The sequence below is a fragment of the Callorhinus ursinus genome, unplaced genomic scaffold, assembly GCF_003265705.2.
Source record: "Callorhinus ursinus isolate GAN/ISIS: 27379988/994484 unplaced genomic scaffold, GSC_fseal_2.0 scaffold5, whole genome shotgun sequence".
NCBI classification, from domain to species: domain Eukaryota; kingdom Metazoa; phylum Chordata; class Mammalia; order Carnivora; family Otariidae; genus Callorhinus; species Callorhinus ursinus.
The window spans coordinates 80,681,053-80,697,361 of NW_027397067.1; the positions used below are offsets into that span (position 1 = coordinate 80,681,053).

The window sequence follows — 16,309 nt, forward strand, 5'->3', positions numbered from 1 at the left end:
GTGGCTCAGTCGTTAAGCGTCTGCCTCTGGCTCAGGTCATGGTCCCGGGGTCCTGGGATCGAGCCCCGCATCGGGCTCCCTGCTCCGCGGGAAGCCTGCTTCTCCCTCTCCCACTCCCCCTGCTTGTGTTCCCTCTCTTGCTGTGTCTCTCTCTGTCAAATAAATAAATAAAATCTTAAAAAAAAAACTTTTTAATAACAGAATAACTTAAAATCCTAGTTAAAATAAAATGAAAAGGCTGCATTATGTGGCCATCTCTGCTGCTCCCAGTCAGGCCAGGTAACATTTAGGTAAAGCAGTAAGTTCTCCCACTTATGTGAAAACACCTCTGTACTCATCTCACTGAGATACTCTGTACTGTTTAACAAGAAAGAAAGTCGGATAATTACCTCAAGAAAATGCTGCCTCCTCTGAAATTTGAAGTTCCAAGTAGTTTAAGATATATTTGGGCCACTAAAGAAAGACATTTTACTAAAATTATACCAGGTCTCAGGTAGATGCCTGAAAAGAAAGGGATTTTTTTTTTTTTTAAGATTTTATTTGACAGAGAGACAGCGAGAGAGGGAACACAGGCAGGGGGAGCGGGAGAGGGAGAAGCAGGCTTCCCGCCGGGCAGGGAGCGTGATGCAGGGCTCGATCCCAGGACCCCGGGACCATGACCTGAGCCGAAGGCAGACGCTTAACGACTGAGCCACCCACGCTTTTAATATTTATCTTATTTTTGTACCAAACAAGTAAACTTTTTACGATTTTATTTATTTGTGAGAGAGAGTGAGCACAAGGCGGGGGGAGTGGGAGAGGGAGAAGCAGGCTTCCCGCCGAGCAGGGAGCCCGATGCGGGGCTCGATCCCAGGACCCCGGGACCATGACCTGAGCCGAAGGCAGATGGTTAACGACTGAGCCTCCCAGGCGCCCCAAGAAAGGGCTTTTTCAAATGATTAATTTTGAAATTAGTGAGCTAGCATCCTCTTCTGACTTACGGGAATATTTATCGGTAAAATTGGAACTATCAGTTTTTAGGGGTGTCTGGGTGACTCAGTCTGCCCCTCCCCCCGCTCGTGCTCACTCTCTCTCACATATTAAAACTGGGGAGACTGGGTGGCTCCACCGGTTAAGCGTCTGCCTTCGGGCAGGTGTGACCAGGGCTCACCGAACGCCCCGCGTGTCCCCCGGAGCAGAGGGGCGGTGTGGGCTGTGAGCTGTAGAATAGGACTGCGGTGGCCGACGAGACGTGACCGTTGGCGCTTTCTCCCTGGCCTGCGTCAGAACTGCATGGTGATGGCAGAGCAGAACCAGGTGTGGGTCGGCTCCGAGGACTCGGTCATCTACATCATCAACATCCACAGCATGTCCTGCAACAAGCAGCTCACCGACCACCGCTCCAGTGTCACGGACCTGGTTGTTCAGAACGGGACGCCCAGGTACCGCTGGGTTCTGCTGGGACAAGGGACCCTTGGGCTCCTGGGTGGGTGGGGAGCCCCGAGCAGGAAGGGCTCCCAGCCGCTGTGGGCGACTGCCCGCGGGGCCAGGCCGGCCGTGGAGAGCGAAGCGGGTCTGTCACAAGCCAAGTCAGGTGATGTTCTTGTTTCTGGTCCTGAGCACGGAGGAGCGGGTCCCCTGCAGGCCAGCTGCGGGGTAGGCATGGCGGTCAGTAGCCACGGGCATGTGGCCTTCCTCGCCCGCTCTTGGGGTCTGGGCATCTGCCAAGAACCTGCGGCTTGCAGACACATCCTTCTGGTTCTCCCGCTTCACACAGTGCTACCCGTGTCCAAATCTCCCTTCTTATAAGGACGCCAGTCATGCTGGATGAGGGTCCACCCTGTTAACTTTAACTTGAATTACCTCCATAAAGGCCCTATTTCTAAGTACTGTTGCACTCTGACATCCTGGGGGTTAGGACTCCAGCGTATCTTTTTGGGGGGATACAGTTCAGTCTGGAAGTTGTGTCTGCTTCATTCACTGTCTTTGCCGTATTGGGACTGTCAGCCCAGAGGCAGGCACCCCTGTCTGTTCTCTTTGCTGTGTGTCCTGTGCTTAGAACAGGGCCCGGCACACAGTAGGTGCCCGGCGGAGACTGGAGAATGAGGAGGGGTCCCATTTCCCTCTGTGAAGGAATTGGAGGCTCCGGGAGCAAGGTCACCTACTTCAAAGAGGCAGCCCTGCCCAGGGCGCGGGTACCCCCCCCCGCTCTGCTGCTCTCCTCCATGCAGCCCCCCACTGCCTTGTCCCCTGAGTTTTAGGGTTGCCATCTGTCCTCAGTTGGGCCCGCTCAGAACATAAGGCACTGACCTGAAAATTAATCGTTCTCGGGGTGAAGGGCCCGCACATCGCTCTGGCTCGCACTCGGCCCTCTCCTGCAGCCGCTGGTGGCCGACGCGGCGCTGATTTGTGAACTTGGGCTGGGACGGTGCGCATGCTTGGTCTCACCCGGTGTCAGGGGCTAGATTTGACTCCGTGGTCATGTTACGGTTCTGCAGAGCTGGCAGCCCACACTGAGGGGCAAGGAGAGGCCTCCCCAGAAAACCATTTTTGCCTGCTGCATCGGTTACGTCGTAACTAATCATTCTGTCCACATGGATGGAGTTTGCTTGGGTGGTGGACCTGTACGTAATGGTAACTTTGTACTCCTCGGGGTTAAAGCCTGTTGGAGCCAAACCTGCTCTCGTGTGTTCACACCACCAGCAAGGTGTATTCGTGCAGCCGGGACGGGACCATCCTGGCGTGGAACGTGAGCACCCTGCGAGTGACCAGCAGGTTCCAGCTGCCGGGCGGCAGGCTCTCGTCCATCAGCCTGCATGATGGCTGCCTGTGGTGCTGTAAGTCCTCGGTCCCCCGCTGTCCTTAGGGGTGCCGGAGCCCTGCTCCAGCAAGAGGAGACTGAACACGAGCTTGAGGCTATTTCCTTTGCTGTGCACCTTCCCGGCCTTCCAACTCGCACTCCTTCTCTGTGCTCGCGGGCTCCCTGCTCGTCTCCTGTCTGTGTGGCTTCTCGGGCCTCCCTCCCCCACGGCGGCCGGGACGCCGGCATCCTCCCACCTGCTGCCTGTCTCTCTGCTGCTCACCTCTGCTCTCACCCGGCCCTGCTTGGAGTGTGAATGCAGCCCCCATGCCCCCAGGAATCATCACTGCTCCTTTTAGGAGCCCTCTGTGGCCCTGTCACTTTGTGTGTGACCCACGGCCCCCCAGCCGGGGGCAAGCGGGGCAAGGCCTGCTGGGCGTGCCTCGGCACAGACCTCGGGTCAGGACTCTGTGGAGCTCAGCTGGGCATCCTGCCCGGGGTGTGACGGGAGGTGCAGAGGCTCGGCCTGGGGGTGTAGGTCCTGCATTTCTGAGCATCCCAGAGCACATTGCCTGCACTTTCAAGTCTTCCCTGGGCTGTGCCAGATGCCAGGGTAATGGTCATGAACGTAATTTTTTTAAACTTGAGGCATATTTTACGTATGGTAAAATGCACAAACATGAGTGTCGTTCGTTGGATTTTGACAAAAGCATCCAGCACATAACCACCCAAGGACCCAGATATTTCCATCACAGTGGAAAGTTCCTCTGCGCCCCTTTCCAGGGAGCGCCTGCCCAGAGGCCACCCGTTGTGGATTCTGCCGCCCGGGGCTGTGTTGCCTGTTCCCAAGCCTTCCCTGCACGGACTCCGCAGCAGGGCCCCTTCTGTAGCCGCGCTGTTCACGAGCCTCTTGTGCGCGGGGCCACCTGCGATGTTTGTTTATGGCTCACTCCCGCGATTGCGGAGTTCGATTTGGTCGTAGGAATATATCGCGACGTGGTCATCCAAGGGTTAACCCGGTGTTTACCCCATTGAGAAACCGTGGGTCCCACTCTTCTCTGAAGCTGCTGCACCATGTGGTGCTCCTGCCGGCCAGCCGTGTAGGAGGGTTCCGACTCCTCCGCACCTTCACGTGCTGGTTTTTACTGTCGGCGCCCCCATGGCTGTGTGCGGCGGCGTCCCACGGTGGCCTCCCTGCCTTCCCAGCCGCATGCCAGGGTGCGTGTGCCCTGTGCGTGTGTGCGTGTTGTCCATGGCAACATCTGCACGCCAGTCTGCTCACTTCTAGCGCCGTTCGGACGGCTCGGGCGGGAGCCCGCCGTCCCCTCTGCCCTTTTCCCTTTCCCACCTGTCCTTCTCGGCTTTTGTTACTCCGTCTAAAAGAAGGCAGGAAAGAATTTTTTATATTCAGTTTATTTTTCTGTCTTTTTAGCTCTACATTTTTTTGCTTTACTTTTTAATGGTTGCTCGAAGGACGGCAGTATGAGCCTGCCCTTCTCACGGGAGACCTTAACATGTCATATGTAAGCTCACAGTGGTATCAGCAATTCCATTTACCTTTTCCTGTCCCTTTCGCTACTATTGTTAACAGCAGTATTTTATTTCTACAACTGTGATAAACCTCAGAAAATCGTTTTCAAATTTTTGCGTAAGTACTCACTGATTTTTGCCCATATGTTTACCGTTTCTGGGGAGCTTTGTACCTGGTTTCCATCTGCATCGCTTCCCTTAGCTCAAGCATTTCCCTTAGTATTTCTTATTATCTGAGTCTGCTATAAGCAAATTCCAGGCTGATAGACTGTGTTTTTCCCCCCCACACTTTAGAAATATCCTCCCATGGTTACGTAGCTTTGTTTGTTCCTGATGAGAAGTCGGCCCTCTTCCTGTTCGGCTGATACATCGTGTCTGGTTTCTGTGGCCGCGTGGAAGCATTGTCTTTGCTTTTCAGGAGTCAGACTAGAGCGTGCTTAGGCGTGAAGGTCTTCATGTCTGTCTCACTTACGGTTTACTTTTGTGAGTCAGGAAGACTTTTAACCATTATTCCTTCCAGTATTTTTGTGCATTCTCTTTCTCCGTGTCTTCTGGGATCTTAATTGTGTGTGTGTATGTGTGTATTCTAGAATTATGTTAGAATATAAATATATATAATAGTATAATAATATATATCTCAGGCTATTGGATAATGTCCCACAGGTCTCAGGCACGGCTATAATTTTTTCCCTCTTTTCCTCTGCTTTAGCTTGGTTAAGACCAGACCCTTTCTTCATCTGTGTCCTGTCTGCTGCTGGACGTGTCCAGCAGATTTTCATTTCAGTTCGAGAATGTCCATTTCTCTTCTAAAGTCTTCATGTCCACCCATCCTCTTTATATCTTCCTGTGAGTTTTTAAATTTATTCATAATTGCCGGTTGAGCTCCTTCTCTGCCAGATCCTGGGTCATCTGTGGGTCTGCTTGTGTGCACTACTTCTTCTATTGAATCCTAGTTGTATCCGCGTACTTCACATGTGCAGGAGGTACTGTATCCTGGATGTTGTTGATGACACGTCTAGGAGACTCTGGTTATATCCTTCTTTAAAGACCATTAGGTTTTGTTCTAGAAGGTCATTAAATTACTTACTGGCCAATCATTTTATTCTTGTGTAGAGGCTTGGTTTTTGGCTTTTCTGGGGTAAATATATTTCACTTTTGACCTTAGTCCTGGAGCACATAACACTTTGTTCTGGTGCACAGTCTTGATTTTTGTAAGCACAGCTCTTTTAGGGTTGCAAGGGAATGCCTGAGGTATGTACAAAGCCTTTCTAGCCTGATGAGCTACTATTTTGAACTGTTCCAGTTCTGCCTTCTGTGTTTATGCACAGTTGAGGAGTCAGCCAAGGATTTGAGAATCTATACCTACATTTTTGGGCTCCCTCATTTGGGGGATATTTCTTCTTTCCAGCCACATTGGCAGCCCTAAATCATACCCTCAAGCAAGGTGGACTGTGACAGCACTAGAACATTTATTCCTCAGTGTCCCACAGAGAACTGGGAAGTACCCCCAGGGAAACCTGGGTGTGTGTGCAGGTTATGGAGTTTACTTCTTTCTTTCAAGGACCATACGCCTCAGCCTTGATCTCCAGTGTGTGTGTGTGTGTGTGTGTGTGTGTGTGTGTGTGTGTGTGTGTGTGTGTGTGTGTCCAGCCCGGATGCATTTCGGATTACCAGAGCTGACCAAACTCTGGGGTAAAAGATGCCTGTTACATACAGTGAGGGAGCAAACAGAGGACAGAACGCCTTGTATTTTCCAAGTTAATACAATAAGTAGTTTTCCTATTTAGCAACAATGAGAAAAATGGGGTTTCTTCAGGTAACAGAGAGCGCATGCCTGAGAAGTGTTGTCCCAAGTCTCTTTCTGAATAAGAGTAACAAGCGGAAACCTCGGCCCCTCATCATATGTCACCAGTGCAGATACTGGGACCAGATCAGGGTCTTCTCACACCGGGATGTCGGTGTGCTCGGAGACAGAGCCTGACAGTGAGGGCTGGCCAGGCGGTGCGTCTCGCTTCTCCCCAGGCGCTTGGTGAGGTGAGCCTGAGGGGCTGCGATCTTCCTCTCTAGTCCAGTAATGAGACCTCAGACCTGCGTGTCTTCCCCTAGGACTGCGTGGCCGGCTGCCCTTGCTCAGGCACCCCGCGCCTGAGTGCTGGGTCATTTTCTAGGAGGGAAGTAAACCCCGTTCCCATACCCCGTGGTTCTGCTGTGGCCTTCAGGTGGGTGCATTCAGGTTCAGGCTTTGCCGCCAGACAGCTGGTCACTTTGGAGTCTGTGTCTTTATTTGAAAGTGAGATAGAATACTACCCTTCCCCCTGCAGAGCTCGCTAATGGCTACGAGATGCAAGAGGCCAAAGCGCCATCGTCCTCAGAGTGCTGTGTTGGGGACAGTAGCCCTCCTCCGTTGCTCCACTGCTCACGCCCCTCTTGAGCCTTGTCTTGTCCCGTGCCCCTTCCTATGGGGCCCCTTCCTATGGGGCCCCTTCCTGGGCTCTGTGTCCAGTCCGCTGAGAGGGGGCTCGAGGGGCGGAAGTGCCTCCCACAGGGCGGGCCCGGTGTTCCTAACCAGCCGCAGCATCACGAGGGCCTCACCAGTTAGCCCAAGTGGGTAATGGCATATCTGGCTAACGGGCCATCATAGGACGAGGTTTTGCTTATGAGGTCTCAGGAAAACCACCCTGACCCCAGCTTAGAAGCAGGAAAGAGAGATGGGGTGGCAGCTCTTGCTTTCCATGACTGAAACCCCAGCTGAGCTTCCAAGTCCTTGGGGCGGCCAGGGGGCAGGGGCTCCTGTGTGTGGAGGCTGAGTGTCAGGGGCCTGCGGTGCACTGGCTGGCGACGGGAAGCCGGAGCGGCACGGCTGGGGGCTCCCGCCTCCCTCTGCATCTAGCTGGCACCTTCCCCCACCGAGGCCATGCCCGCCTGTCCCCATGTCTGTGATGCTGGCACGGTGGCCTCAGCGCCCGCGGCAGGGGGCACACGCAGGAAACTCACAAGGAAAGAGCGTCCGGCCACCTGCAGCTCTCTCGGTTTGCAGAAAGCCACGTTCCTTGAGTGATTCACAGACGCGGAAGCACGTGGTGACGCATGGCACTGTCACCTTCACCTCTCATGCCCGATGGGGAGGACTGGCTGTGGCTTCAGGGGGCAGGACAGGAGGAAGGGTCCCAAAGCTGCCGTGTCCTCATCAGTAATGGTGGGGTGACGGGCACCGGGGCCGCGAGGTGGCAGCGCGTGGCAGCTGGCTGCCCAGGAAGACCTTTCCAGCCGCTTCATCCCCGGGCCCCAGGCGCGCCCCTGGCCCTCATGCTCACCCCTCCGCTCTGCAGGCACCGGGAACAGTATTGTGGTTGTGACATCGAACGGACTGCTTTGTCAAGAACTGAAGATCAGCGAGAACGTTGGGGACATCTGCACGTCCTTCCTCAGTCTCCAACTCCTCCCCGAGGTATCTGTCCCCGCAGCGCCGTGGGGGCCGGCTCCACGGAGCGCTGGGTCACCAGCCACAGCCTGACTTCTGTTTCAGCAGGAGCAGCTCTGGGCGGCGTGTGCCGGATTCAACAGCATCTACGTTTGGAGCCTGAAGGACCTGACCCAGCGCCCTCAGGCGGTTCACCTTCAGGACTGCTCGGAGGTCAGCTGCATGATCACAGTGAAGCAGCAGGTAGGGCGAGGAGCCACACACACCCCCCCAGAGCACCGCCCCCCTCCCCCAGGCTCCAGGAGGACTTGGTTTTGGGGGTGAACCATTCCACCCGGTACACCGGGTAAAGCACACCTACAGGGGTCCCCCTTCCCGGGCCAGGCTGCGTGTGGCCGACGCCCCCTCCGTTTCTCCCTGGCAGATCTGGGTAGGCGGCACAGGTCTGTCACAGGGCAAGTCCAAAGGGAAGATCTACGTCATTGACGCCGAGAGGAAGACAGTGGAAAAGGAGCTGGTGGCCCACATGGACACGGTGAAGGCCCTGTGCTCGGCAGAGGACAGATACGTGCTGAGCGGGTCCGGCGGCGGGGAGGGGAAGATCGCCATCTGGAAAGTTGAGTAAACGTGGGTGAACATGCTGAACAGGGCTGTGTTCTGCGCCCCCTGCCGGTGCTCCCCCCCGGAGAGGGTGAGGTGGGGAGCCAGTCCGGGCCCCCAGCGGGGGAGGGCAGTGTGTCGGACTTTCCTGATTGAACCGTACCAACAGCCTTTCAGGTTGGGGTGCTTCTCAGGCAGGCAGCTGGATCAACTTGCTCATCGGCTCTGCCGGGAAGTTACCCTGTGTGTTGTCTAGAAAGTTCCAGAACCCACGACTAGGGGCCAGCACCGGAGCCAGAGGGAAGCGATGTAGCCAAATCATGTATGACCGGCAGACCTCAAGTCTCTGGTTTGCGTTTCCTCTACTTCACTCATTTAAATATACAGTAAGCACCAGCTTGCAGGAGACCTACAGCCTTAGGCTGACCTCTTGTTTCCAGCAGTTTACGAGAGGAGGTGTTCTTTAAATGACAGCTTTGTGGTTGAGGAGATTTGTGCCTGCCCAGAGCAGGTGACCGAGGAGGGGACAGGGAGGGGACAGCACTGTACTCAGGGTGTCTGGACAAGGGCTGGGCCAGCTGAGGCAAGCTCTGTGTTTCTTTCCTTTAACTAATGCCAAGTTCTTATAATGAAGAAACCTAGAGAGACTTTGCTGCCAGAGATCACAGAGGAAGAGTTCCACCTAAAATAGCCTTATATAATCAAGTTTTCTAGTGAAGTTGCTGCCACTCACCGTCATGTACCTTTCAACCGTCTGCATCTTGTGTGAGTGTCGTCTCTGTCTCCGTAGATGGTGCTGTATTACTGATCTTATTAGCTATAAGTAAGTATTTGCAGAAACAACCTCTTACGCATTTTTACTGTAATATTGAGATGTCCCTCCCTCGGTGTCCAGCAAGGAAGGTTTTGACGTAGTTACTGGATATGGAGGGAACATCCCCCTGATGGCTCTCGCCCGATGGACCCACCATGAGCTCAGCCACAGACCCTCTGCCCTGGGCTTGTGGAACTCAGACGCCACGCCGGACCTCACTCACCCTGAGAGGTCGCAGACGGTGTTCATCAGGCCCCCAGGACAGGGTCGAGCTCAGTAGCGTCCAGAACCTCCAGATGAAAGCTTTGACCAGCCCTTGGGTTTGTCTGTAGGACCTAAGGGTTTTGCAGGGTCCAGATCACGGACCCAGATTCTGGGGTGTTCTGGGAATGTGGTGCAGAGAACAGCTAGGTGGCCTTATGCCCCCGCGACTGTGCTTACAAAGAGGGTGTGTTCCTGACTTCTAGAAGGAAGCAAGGATTGAATTCTGCTTTTGTAAACACATGAAAAATTAGTCAAATCCTGTCAGAAATACTCATAAATTATTTCATGTCAATCCACACATAACCAGGTATTTTCACCTTGTCAATAATAAATTCCTTTGTTTATTAAACACTGATGTCCTGTCTCCTTACTTTCCCCACATTCACTGGTGGGAGAGAGCTATAAAATAATCCAGGACCATTTTGGGTTTGCTCTTGATTCATTCTAAGCATGCATCGTTACTTTAATGCAGACTTTTCATTCCCTTTATTCTTAGTGACAATTTCCCAGATCTTACTTGACAGTGATAGAGTGGCCGGTGGGGGTTGTTAAAATGGAAAGGGCACTTTATGCCTTCGGTGTTTCCTCTATGCTTTGAAGAGGTTCCGTGATGAATGATTTGTCACAGGAAGCCCCAGATGAGCTGGAATTCATTAGACAGACGATGCCTTCCCTGTTGTGGCTTCAGAAACCTGAATTAAGTTAGTACCCCACCCCCCAAAAAAAGTGTTTATCTTGAATGAGAAGCCAGTCGACTTTAATATGATTTCAGCTCTCCAGCTGTATTTCAAACAATAGAAGAGAAAGCTTGCCCTGGGTGCCGGCCCAGCGCTACGACGCCCATTACACGCTTGCCCCACTCTGCTACTGCTGAAGTTGTCCAGATGGTCACTTGCTACCGCCTTTACGATCTGCTCTCTCAATATGTGAACGCACTGGCTGCTCTCAAATGACAACCTTGGAATCGGATGTGATTGTAATGTCTGAATTAAAAGCACATGACTTCTGTCCATTTCTAGAAGATTCCTTAGGAAGATGAAGGGGTGCTTCCTCCGCATGGCTGGGGAAGGCTTGGATAGAAAGCCAGGCAGAGTTGCCCCACTGTGTCTACTGCCTGGAAATGTCTGTATTTCTTGCAGCGATGCCATGGGGTCTCCGGGCGAGTAAGAGGCTCAGACACTCAGGAACTAGTTTTTCACCTGTGCTGCTACTGCTCTGCTATGGCGTGACCATGACCTTCAGCAGGCACAGGACTCCAAAGCTCTACGTTTCTGTGCCTTGGAACAGAGAGGTGGAACAGGGCCCCAGGTGAGGCCAGAGGCCCGCAGGCCCTAGTCCAGGCCTAGTCCATGAAGTCCTGGGCTGGTGGGGTGACTAAGAAGCACGCTCCACTGCTGGGCCCCGGAACGGCCCAGAGAATACTCCAGCCAGGCTGCTTTGCTGGGCGCTCGTGAAAATACTCAGAGCTTGTAAACACGTGACAGCAGCTGCAGTGGCCCAGAAAGGCCAGTCCATGTCCCGTCCCCTGGAGGACCCAAGATGAGGTCATCCTGGCTTAGGGCGGGCCCTAAATGCAATGACAGGTGTCCTTGGAAGAAGACACAGACCAACACACACATCATCTACAAGAGATGCACTTTAAATACACCAACCTGGGGCGGGGGGGGGGTGCGCCGTGAAAGCTGGAACGGGCACACAAGGCAGACAATCAGCACAGTTGCGGTATCGCTATTTGCGTCAGACAAAACAGACTCCAACTCGTGTGCATAATGCCAAAAAGACAATTCTGTTCCTTGTGATAGTGTTATTAATCCATAAGACATAATCCATATATATTTATATATGCACTTAATAGAGCTTCAAGACACATGAAGCAGACATGGTAGAACTATAGGAGAAAACAGATCCACACTAGGAGTCGGGAGATTTTCACACCCTTCCCTCGGTGAGAGAACCAGTAAACAAAAACTCAGTGACGACATAGAAGGTTCAACACCATCCGCCAGTGTGGCCTGACATTACAGAACACTACACCCCACAACAGGATACCCCTTCTTTTCAAGTGTACGTAGAATGTTCATCAAGCCATCAAGCTGGACTATTAAGTGTGAAAAGATTTAAATCTTACAGAATATGTTCTCAGACCACACCAGACTTAAATTAGAAATCAACAGCAACAATGCCCTCAAAATCCCCAAATGAAAATTATGTTGGAAATTAAACATTACTTCCAAATAACCTATGGGTCAAATAAAAATATTACACAAGAAATTTAAAAAGTACAAAATTCGTGAGATGCAGTTAAAGCAGTGTTTAGAAGAAAGGTTATCGCTTTAAATGCCTCTATTAGAAGAAAGGTTTAACATTAAACTTCCATCATAAGAATATAGGAAAAGATTAAAGCATATTTAATCCAAAATATGTAAAGGAGGGAAATAATAAAGATAAGACCAAAATCAGTGAAATGGAAAGCAATCAACAAAGCCAAAAGTTGGTTCTGTAAAGTAATTGGTAAACTCTTGTAAAACCAATCAAGAGAAAAGGAGCAGACACAAATCACCAGTGTCAGGAACGAAAGACAGGCTGAAATCTTCTTGACATCAAAACAGTAGGTGAACAACTTTATGGCAATAAATTTGGTGAAATGTACAAAGTTCTTGAGAAACAACTGTATGAAGCTGAAGCCAGTGCAAGAGGAAACAGAAAATCTTAATAGTCCTACATCTATTAAGGAAATTGACTTTGGTCAAAAACCTTCCCGCACAGGAAATTCCGGGCCCTGTGGGTTTCATTAGTGAATTCTAACAAACTCTTTAGGATGGAATACTAGAATCCCACAGAAGTCTTGCAGAAGGATAGGGAGCACTTCCTGACCCATTTAGGAGACCAGCATGATGCTGTACTAAAACCGGACAAAAGATCTTACAGGAAAATAAAAGCGCACATTGGTTCCCCTCATCAACATAGATGCAAAATGCCTGAACAAAATATTAGCCAGTTGAATCCAGCAACATTTTGAAAGGATAATACAGCATGACCACGTGGGGCTTGCTCCAGGAACGCAAAGCTAATTTAACATTCGACAATCAATCTGGAAATTCCACATGTTAACAGAATAAAGGAGAAAAGCTACAGTGGTTATCTCAACAGATGCAGGAAAAAACTGACAGAATAAAATAATCGTTCACAATACATATCCCAGCAAACTGAGAAGCAAACGTCCTCAGACTGATACGGGGCACCTGCGGGAACCCACAACGGACGTCGCACCTGACGGCCGCAGACCGGCTGTGCCCCTCTAAGACTGGGAACAGGGCAAGGACGCGCACTTTCATCCCCCCATTCAACACCACACCCCAGGTCTTGGCCTTGGCACGAAGGCAAAAATAGATGATTGAAAGACTGGACAAGAAGGACAAACTATTTATACACAGCCAGCATTATCGATTACATAAATCCTAAAGAATCTTTTTTTAAAGGAAGTATCAGACCAAGCAAATTTAGCAAGATTGTGGGATACAGGTCAATACAGAATAACCACTGCATTTCTATATTTTAACAAACAATTGGAAAATGTAAAAATATGACTTATGATAGCATTAAAAACATCAGATACGAATAAATTTAATGAAAAAGATGTGCTAGACCTGTATACTGAACTCAAAAACACTGCTGAGAGAAATTTTAAAAGGCCTAAACAAATTAAAAAGTATACTATGTTTATGGATGAGAAGATTAAATATTGTAAAAATGTTAGTTTTCTCCAAGTCAACCCAGTAGATTCAATGTAATTCCAATCCAAATGCCAACACAATTTAAAAATATATATGTTGACAATTTGACATGCACAGGCATGCACGCACACATGGAAATGCCAAGTTGAATAGTCAAGATAACCCTGGAAAAATCGGAGCTAGAGAACTCACAGTATGTAATGTAAAGCTTCCCCAAAAGCTACAGTGATCAAGACGGTAAGAGTGTGGGCATAAACAGATCAACAGAACAGAAAGTAGGATCTAGAAACATACGCGTAACTGACTATATCAGTTGATAACGCTTAACTGACTGTATCAGTTGATACAACTGTCAACTGACAGTTGATATTCAACAAAAATTGCAAGACAATTCAGTAGGGAAATCTTTTTGACAAATAGTGCTGTAACAACTGGATAAATGTGTGGAAATAGGAAGAAGCTCAACCCTAATCTCACTTCAAAAAATTTAATTCGAGGTGGTTCATCTAGATGTAAAACTATAACTTCTAGAAACAAACAAGGAATATCTTTGCAACCTTGGTATAGATAAGGATATCTTAGAGAAAACACAATAAAAGCTAAATAGAAAAAAAATGATAAATTGTACATCATTAAAATACATCATTAAGAAATTAAAAAAAAAAAAAAACCCGAAAGGAAATATTTACAATGCTGGATCTGACGAAGACTTCTACCCATGACATATAAAGAGCTTCTACAACTCAATACAAACAGCCCAATTAAAAAATGGGCAAAGGATACTTTACTAATGAAGATATATAGATGCCAATTTGAAAAGATGCTTAAAATCATTAGTCATTTAGGAAAGACATTAAGCCACAATGAAATACTACTTGATAGTCATTAGAATAGCTCATATTAAAGAGTCACAATAATGAACATAGATGAGGATATGCAGCAAATGGGATTTACTGTGTATGACTGCTGGATAAAAGCTCAGCCACTTTGGGAGAACGGTTTGCCAGTTTCTTTTACTTTTTTAAGATTTATTTATTTGAGAGAGAGCAAGCAAGAGCACAAGCAGGGGGGAGGGGCTGAGGGAGCGGGAGAAGCAGACTCCCCACCGAGCAGGGAGCCCGACACGGGGCTCCATCCCAGGACCCTGAGATCACGACCAGAGCCGAAGGCAGACGCTTAACCGTCTGAGCCACCCAGGCGCCTGTTTGCCAGTTTCTTAATGACACATACCTACCCTACAACTCCACAATTCCACACCTCGGGTTTTTGGTTTTTTTTTTTGGTTTGTTTGTTTTTAAGATTTATTTATTTTAGAGAGAGAGAGAGAAAACCACAAGCAGTCTCCCCGTGAACAGGGATCCCAACATGGGGCTTGATCTCACGACCCTAAGATCATGATCTGAGCCAAAATCAAGAGTTGGACGCTTAACCGACTGAGCCACCCAGGCACCCCCCCACCTCGTTTTTTACCCAAGAGGAACGAAAACCTGTGTCTACAAAGAGACTCTTATGAGTATGTCCATAGCATCTTTATTTGTAATAGGGCTACACTGGAGACGCCCATCACCCAGAGAACGGTTGTGGTGTGTCCTCCCATCAGTGAAGAGACTGGCCCACTTGGTACACGGCAGTGTGTACCACCACCCTCCGAGGCAGTGCAATGGGTGAAAGCAGCCAGGCAGAAAGGCTGCAGACTGTTTCCATCCATATTTAGTCCAAAACAGACAAAACTAATCCATGCTCAGGTCCTATCAGTGGTTGCCTGATATCTAATCAATGTAAATGTAGGATTGGATTGAACTGGAAGGCGTCAAGAGAGACCTTTCTGCAGTGAGAAAGATGTTCTATGCAGAATGTGTGTGTTACTCAGGGATGTGCATGTGTCAAAACTCACAGACTCGCACACTGTGTCGCCGTATGTCAGTTCACCTCAATTAAAAACCAGAACAACAACAACAAAAAATCTATGGATCCTACAGCTGTTGAAAAAGATAGTAAGGGAATTTTTTGAATTTGATACCAATGAATTTGACAACATGGCTGGAATGTAAACACTATTTCAAAGGCACAGAGCAATAAAGCTCATTCCAGAAGAAATAGCCTGAAGAGCCTCATTTCTAATCAAGAGATTTAACCCATAGTTTAAAACCTTCAAAAAAACAAAAAAGAATTCACCGATGGGGGCGCCTGGGTAGCTCGGTTGGTTGAGCATCTCACTCTTGGTTTTGGCTCAGGTCATGATCTCAGGGTCGTGGGATCGAGCCCCGCGCTGGGCTCCGTGCTGGGCGTGGAGCCTGCTTGGGATTCTCCCTCTCCCTCTGCTCCGCGCCCCCCTCGCACATTTTCTCTCTAAAATAAATAAATAGATCTTTTTAAAAATTCACTGGTGAACTCTTCCAAACATACAAGGATAACATGTAATTTCTATGCTAATTTTTTTCATAAAAATAAGGAGTGAACGCCTCCCTATCTCATTTTATACCAATATTGCCTTGCTACCAGAACCAGACATTACAAAGAAAAAAAACAAACACCATTTCCCTTCATAAATATAAACATTAAAATCTTTAACAACATTTTAGAAATTCAAATCCAGCAGTAGGGGCGCCTGGGGGCTCAGTCGGTTAAGCGTCGGCCTTCGGCTCTGGTCGTGATTCCAGGGCCCTGGGATCGAGTCCCGCGTCGGGCTCCCTGCTCCGCGGGAAGCCTGCTTCTCCCTCTGCCTGCAACGGCCCCTGCTTGTGCTCTCTCTCTCTGTCAAATAATAAAATCTTTAAAAAAAAAGAAATCCAGCAATAAGTGAAAAGGATAATACCTATGACGGAGTGGAATTCATCCCAGGACTGGGAGGATATTCGAGCCCATGATGTAATTCACTGTATTAACAAACTCAAACGAGGAACACATGATCATTTCACTAGATTCAGAAAGAGCCCATGAGGGAATTCAGCGTCCGCTCAGGATGAAAGCTCCCGCCGTACTTCGTGGCCAGAGACTCAGTCTTTCCCTCAGAACTCAGGAACAAGGCACACTTCTTCCTCTCTGAGACTAGGAGAAAATAGTCATCAGGACTTGTAGCCTTAAAAACCTATTAATAAGAAAAACCCACTAAACACCAGGACAGAACCTCCAGTTTGACATTCCACGGAAGATGTGCAAACGGCAGA

At 49.5% G+C, this 16,309-nt stretch overlaps 1 protein-coding gene across 10 annotated transcripts in view; it reads left to right on the top strand.

Annotated features, from left to right (window-relative positions):
* The window catches only part of DENND3 (DENN domain containing 3), a 53,924-nt gene extending 44,167 nt beyond the window's left edge, over positions 1-9,757 (top strand). For 7 of the 10 annotated variants that reach the window (XM_073893268.1, XM_073893270.1, XM_025871188.2 and 4 more), the window contains 5 exons: positions 1,267-1,421; positions 2,683-2,816; positions 7,639-7,757; positions 7,836-7,973; positions 8,155-9,757. In XM_073893268.1, coding sequence (XP_073749369.1) covers positions 1,267-1,421; positions 2,683-2,816; positions 7,639-7,757; positions 7,836-7,973; positions 8,155-8,355 — 747 coding nt within the window. In that variant the 3' untranslated portion in view covers positions 8,356-9,757. Of the gene's footprint in view, positions 1-1,266; positions 1,422-2,682; positions 2,817-6,415; positions 6,529-7,638; positions 7,758-7,835; positions 7,974-8,154 lie in introns of those variants that run through there. The other 3 variants (XM_073893269.1, XR_012378380.1, XR_012378381.1) reach the window with 3 other exon arrangements.
* Positions 9,758-16,309: the final 6,552 nt, after the last annotated feature.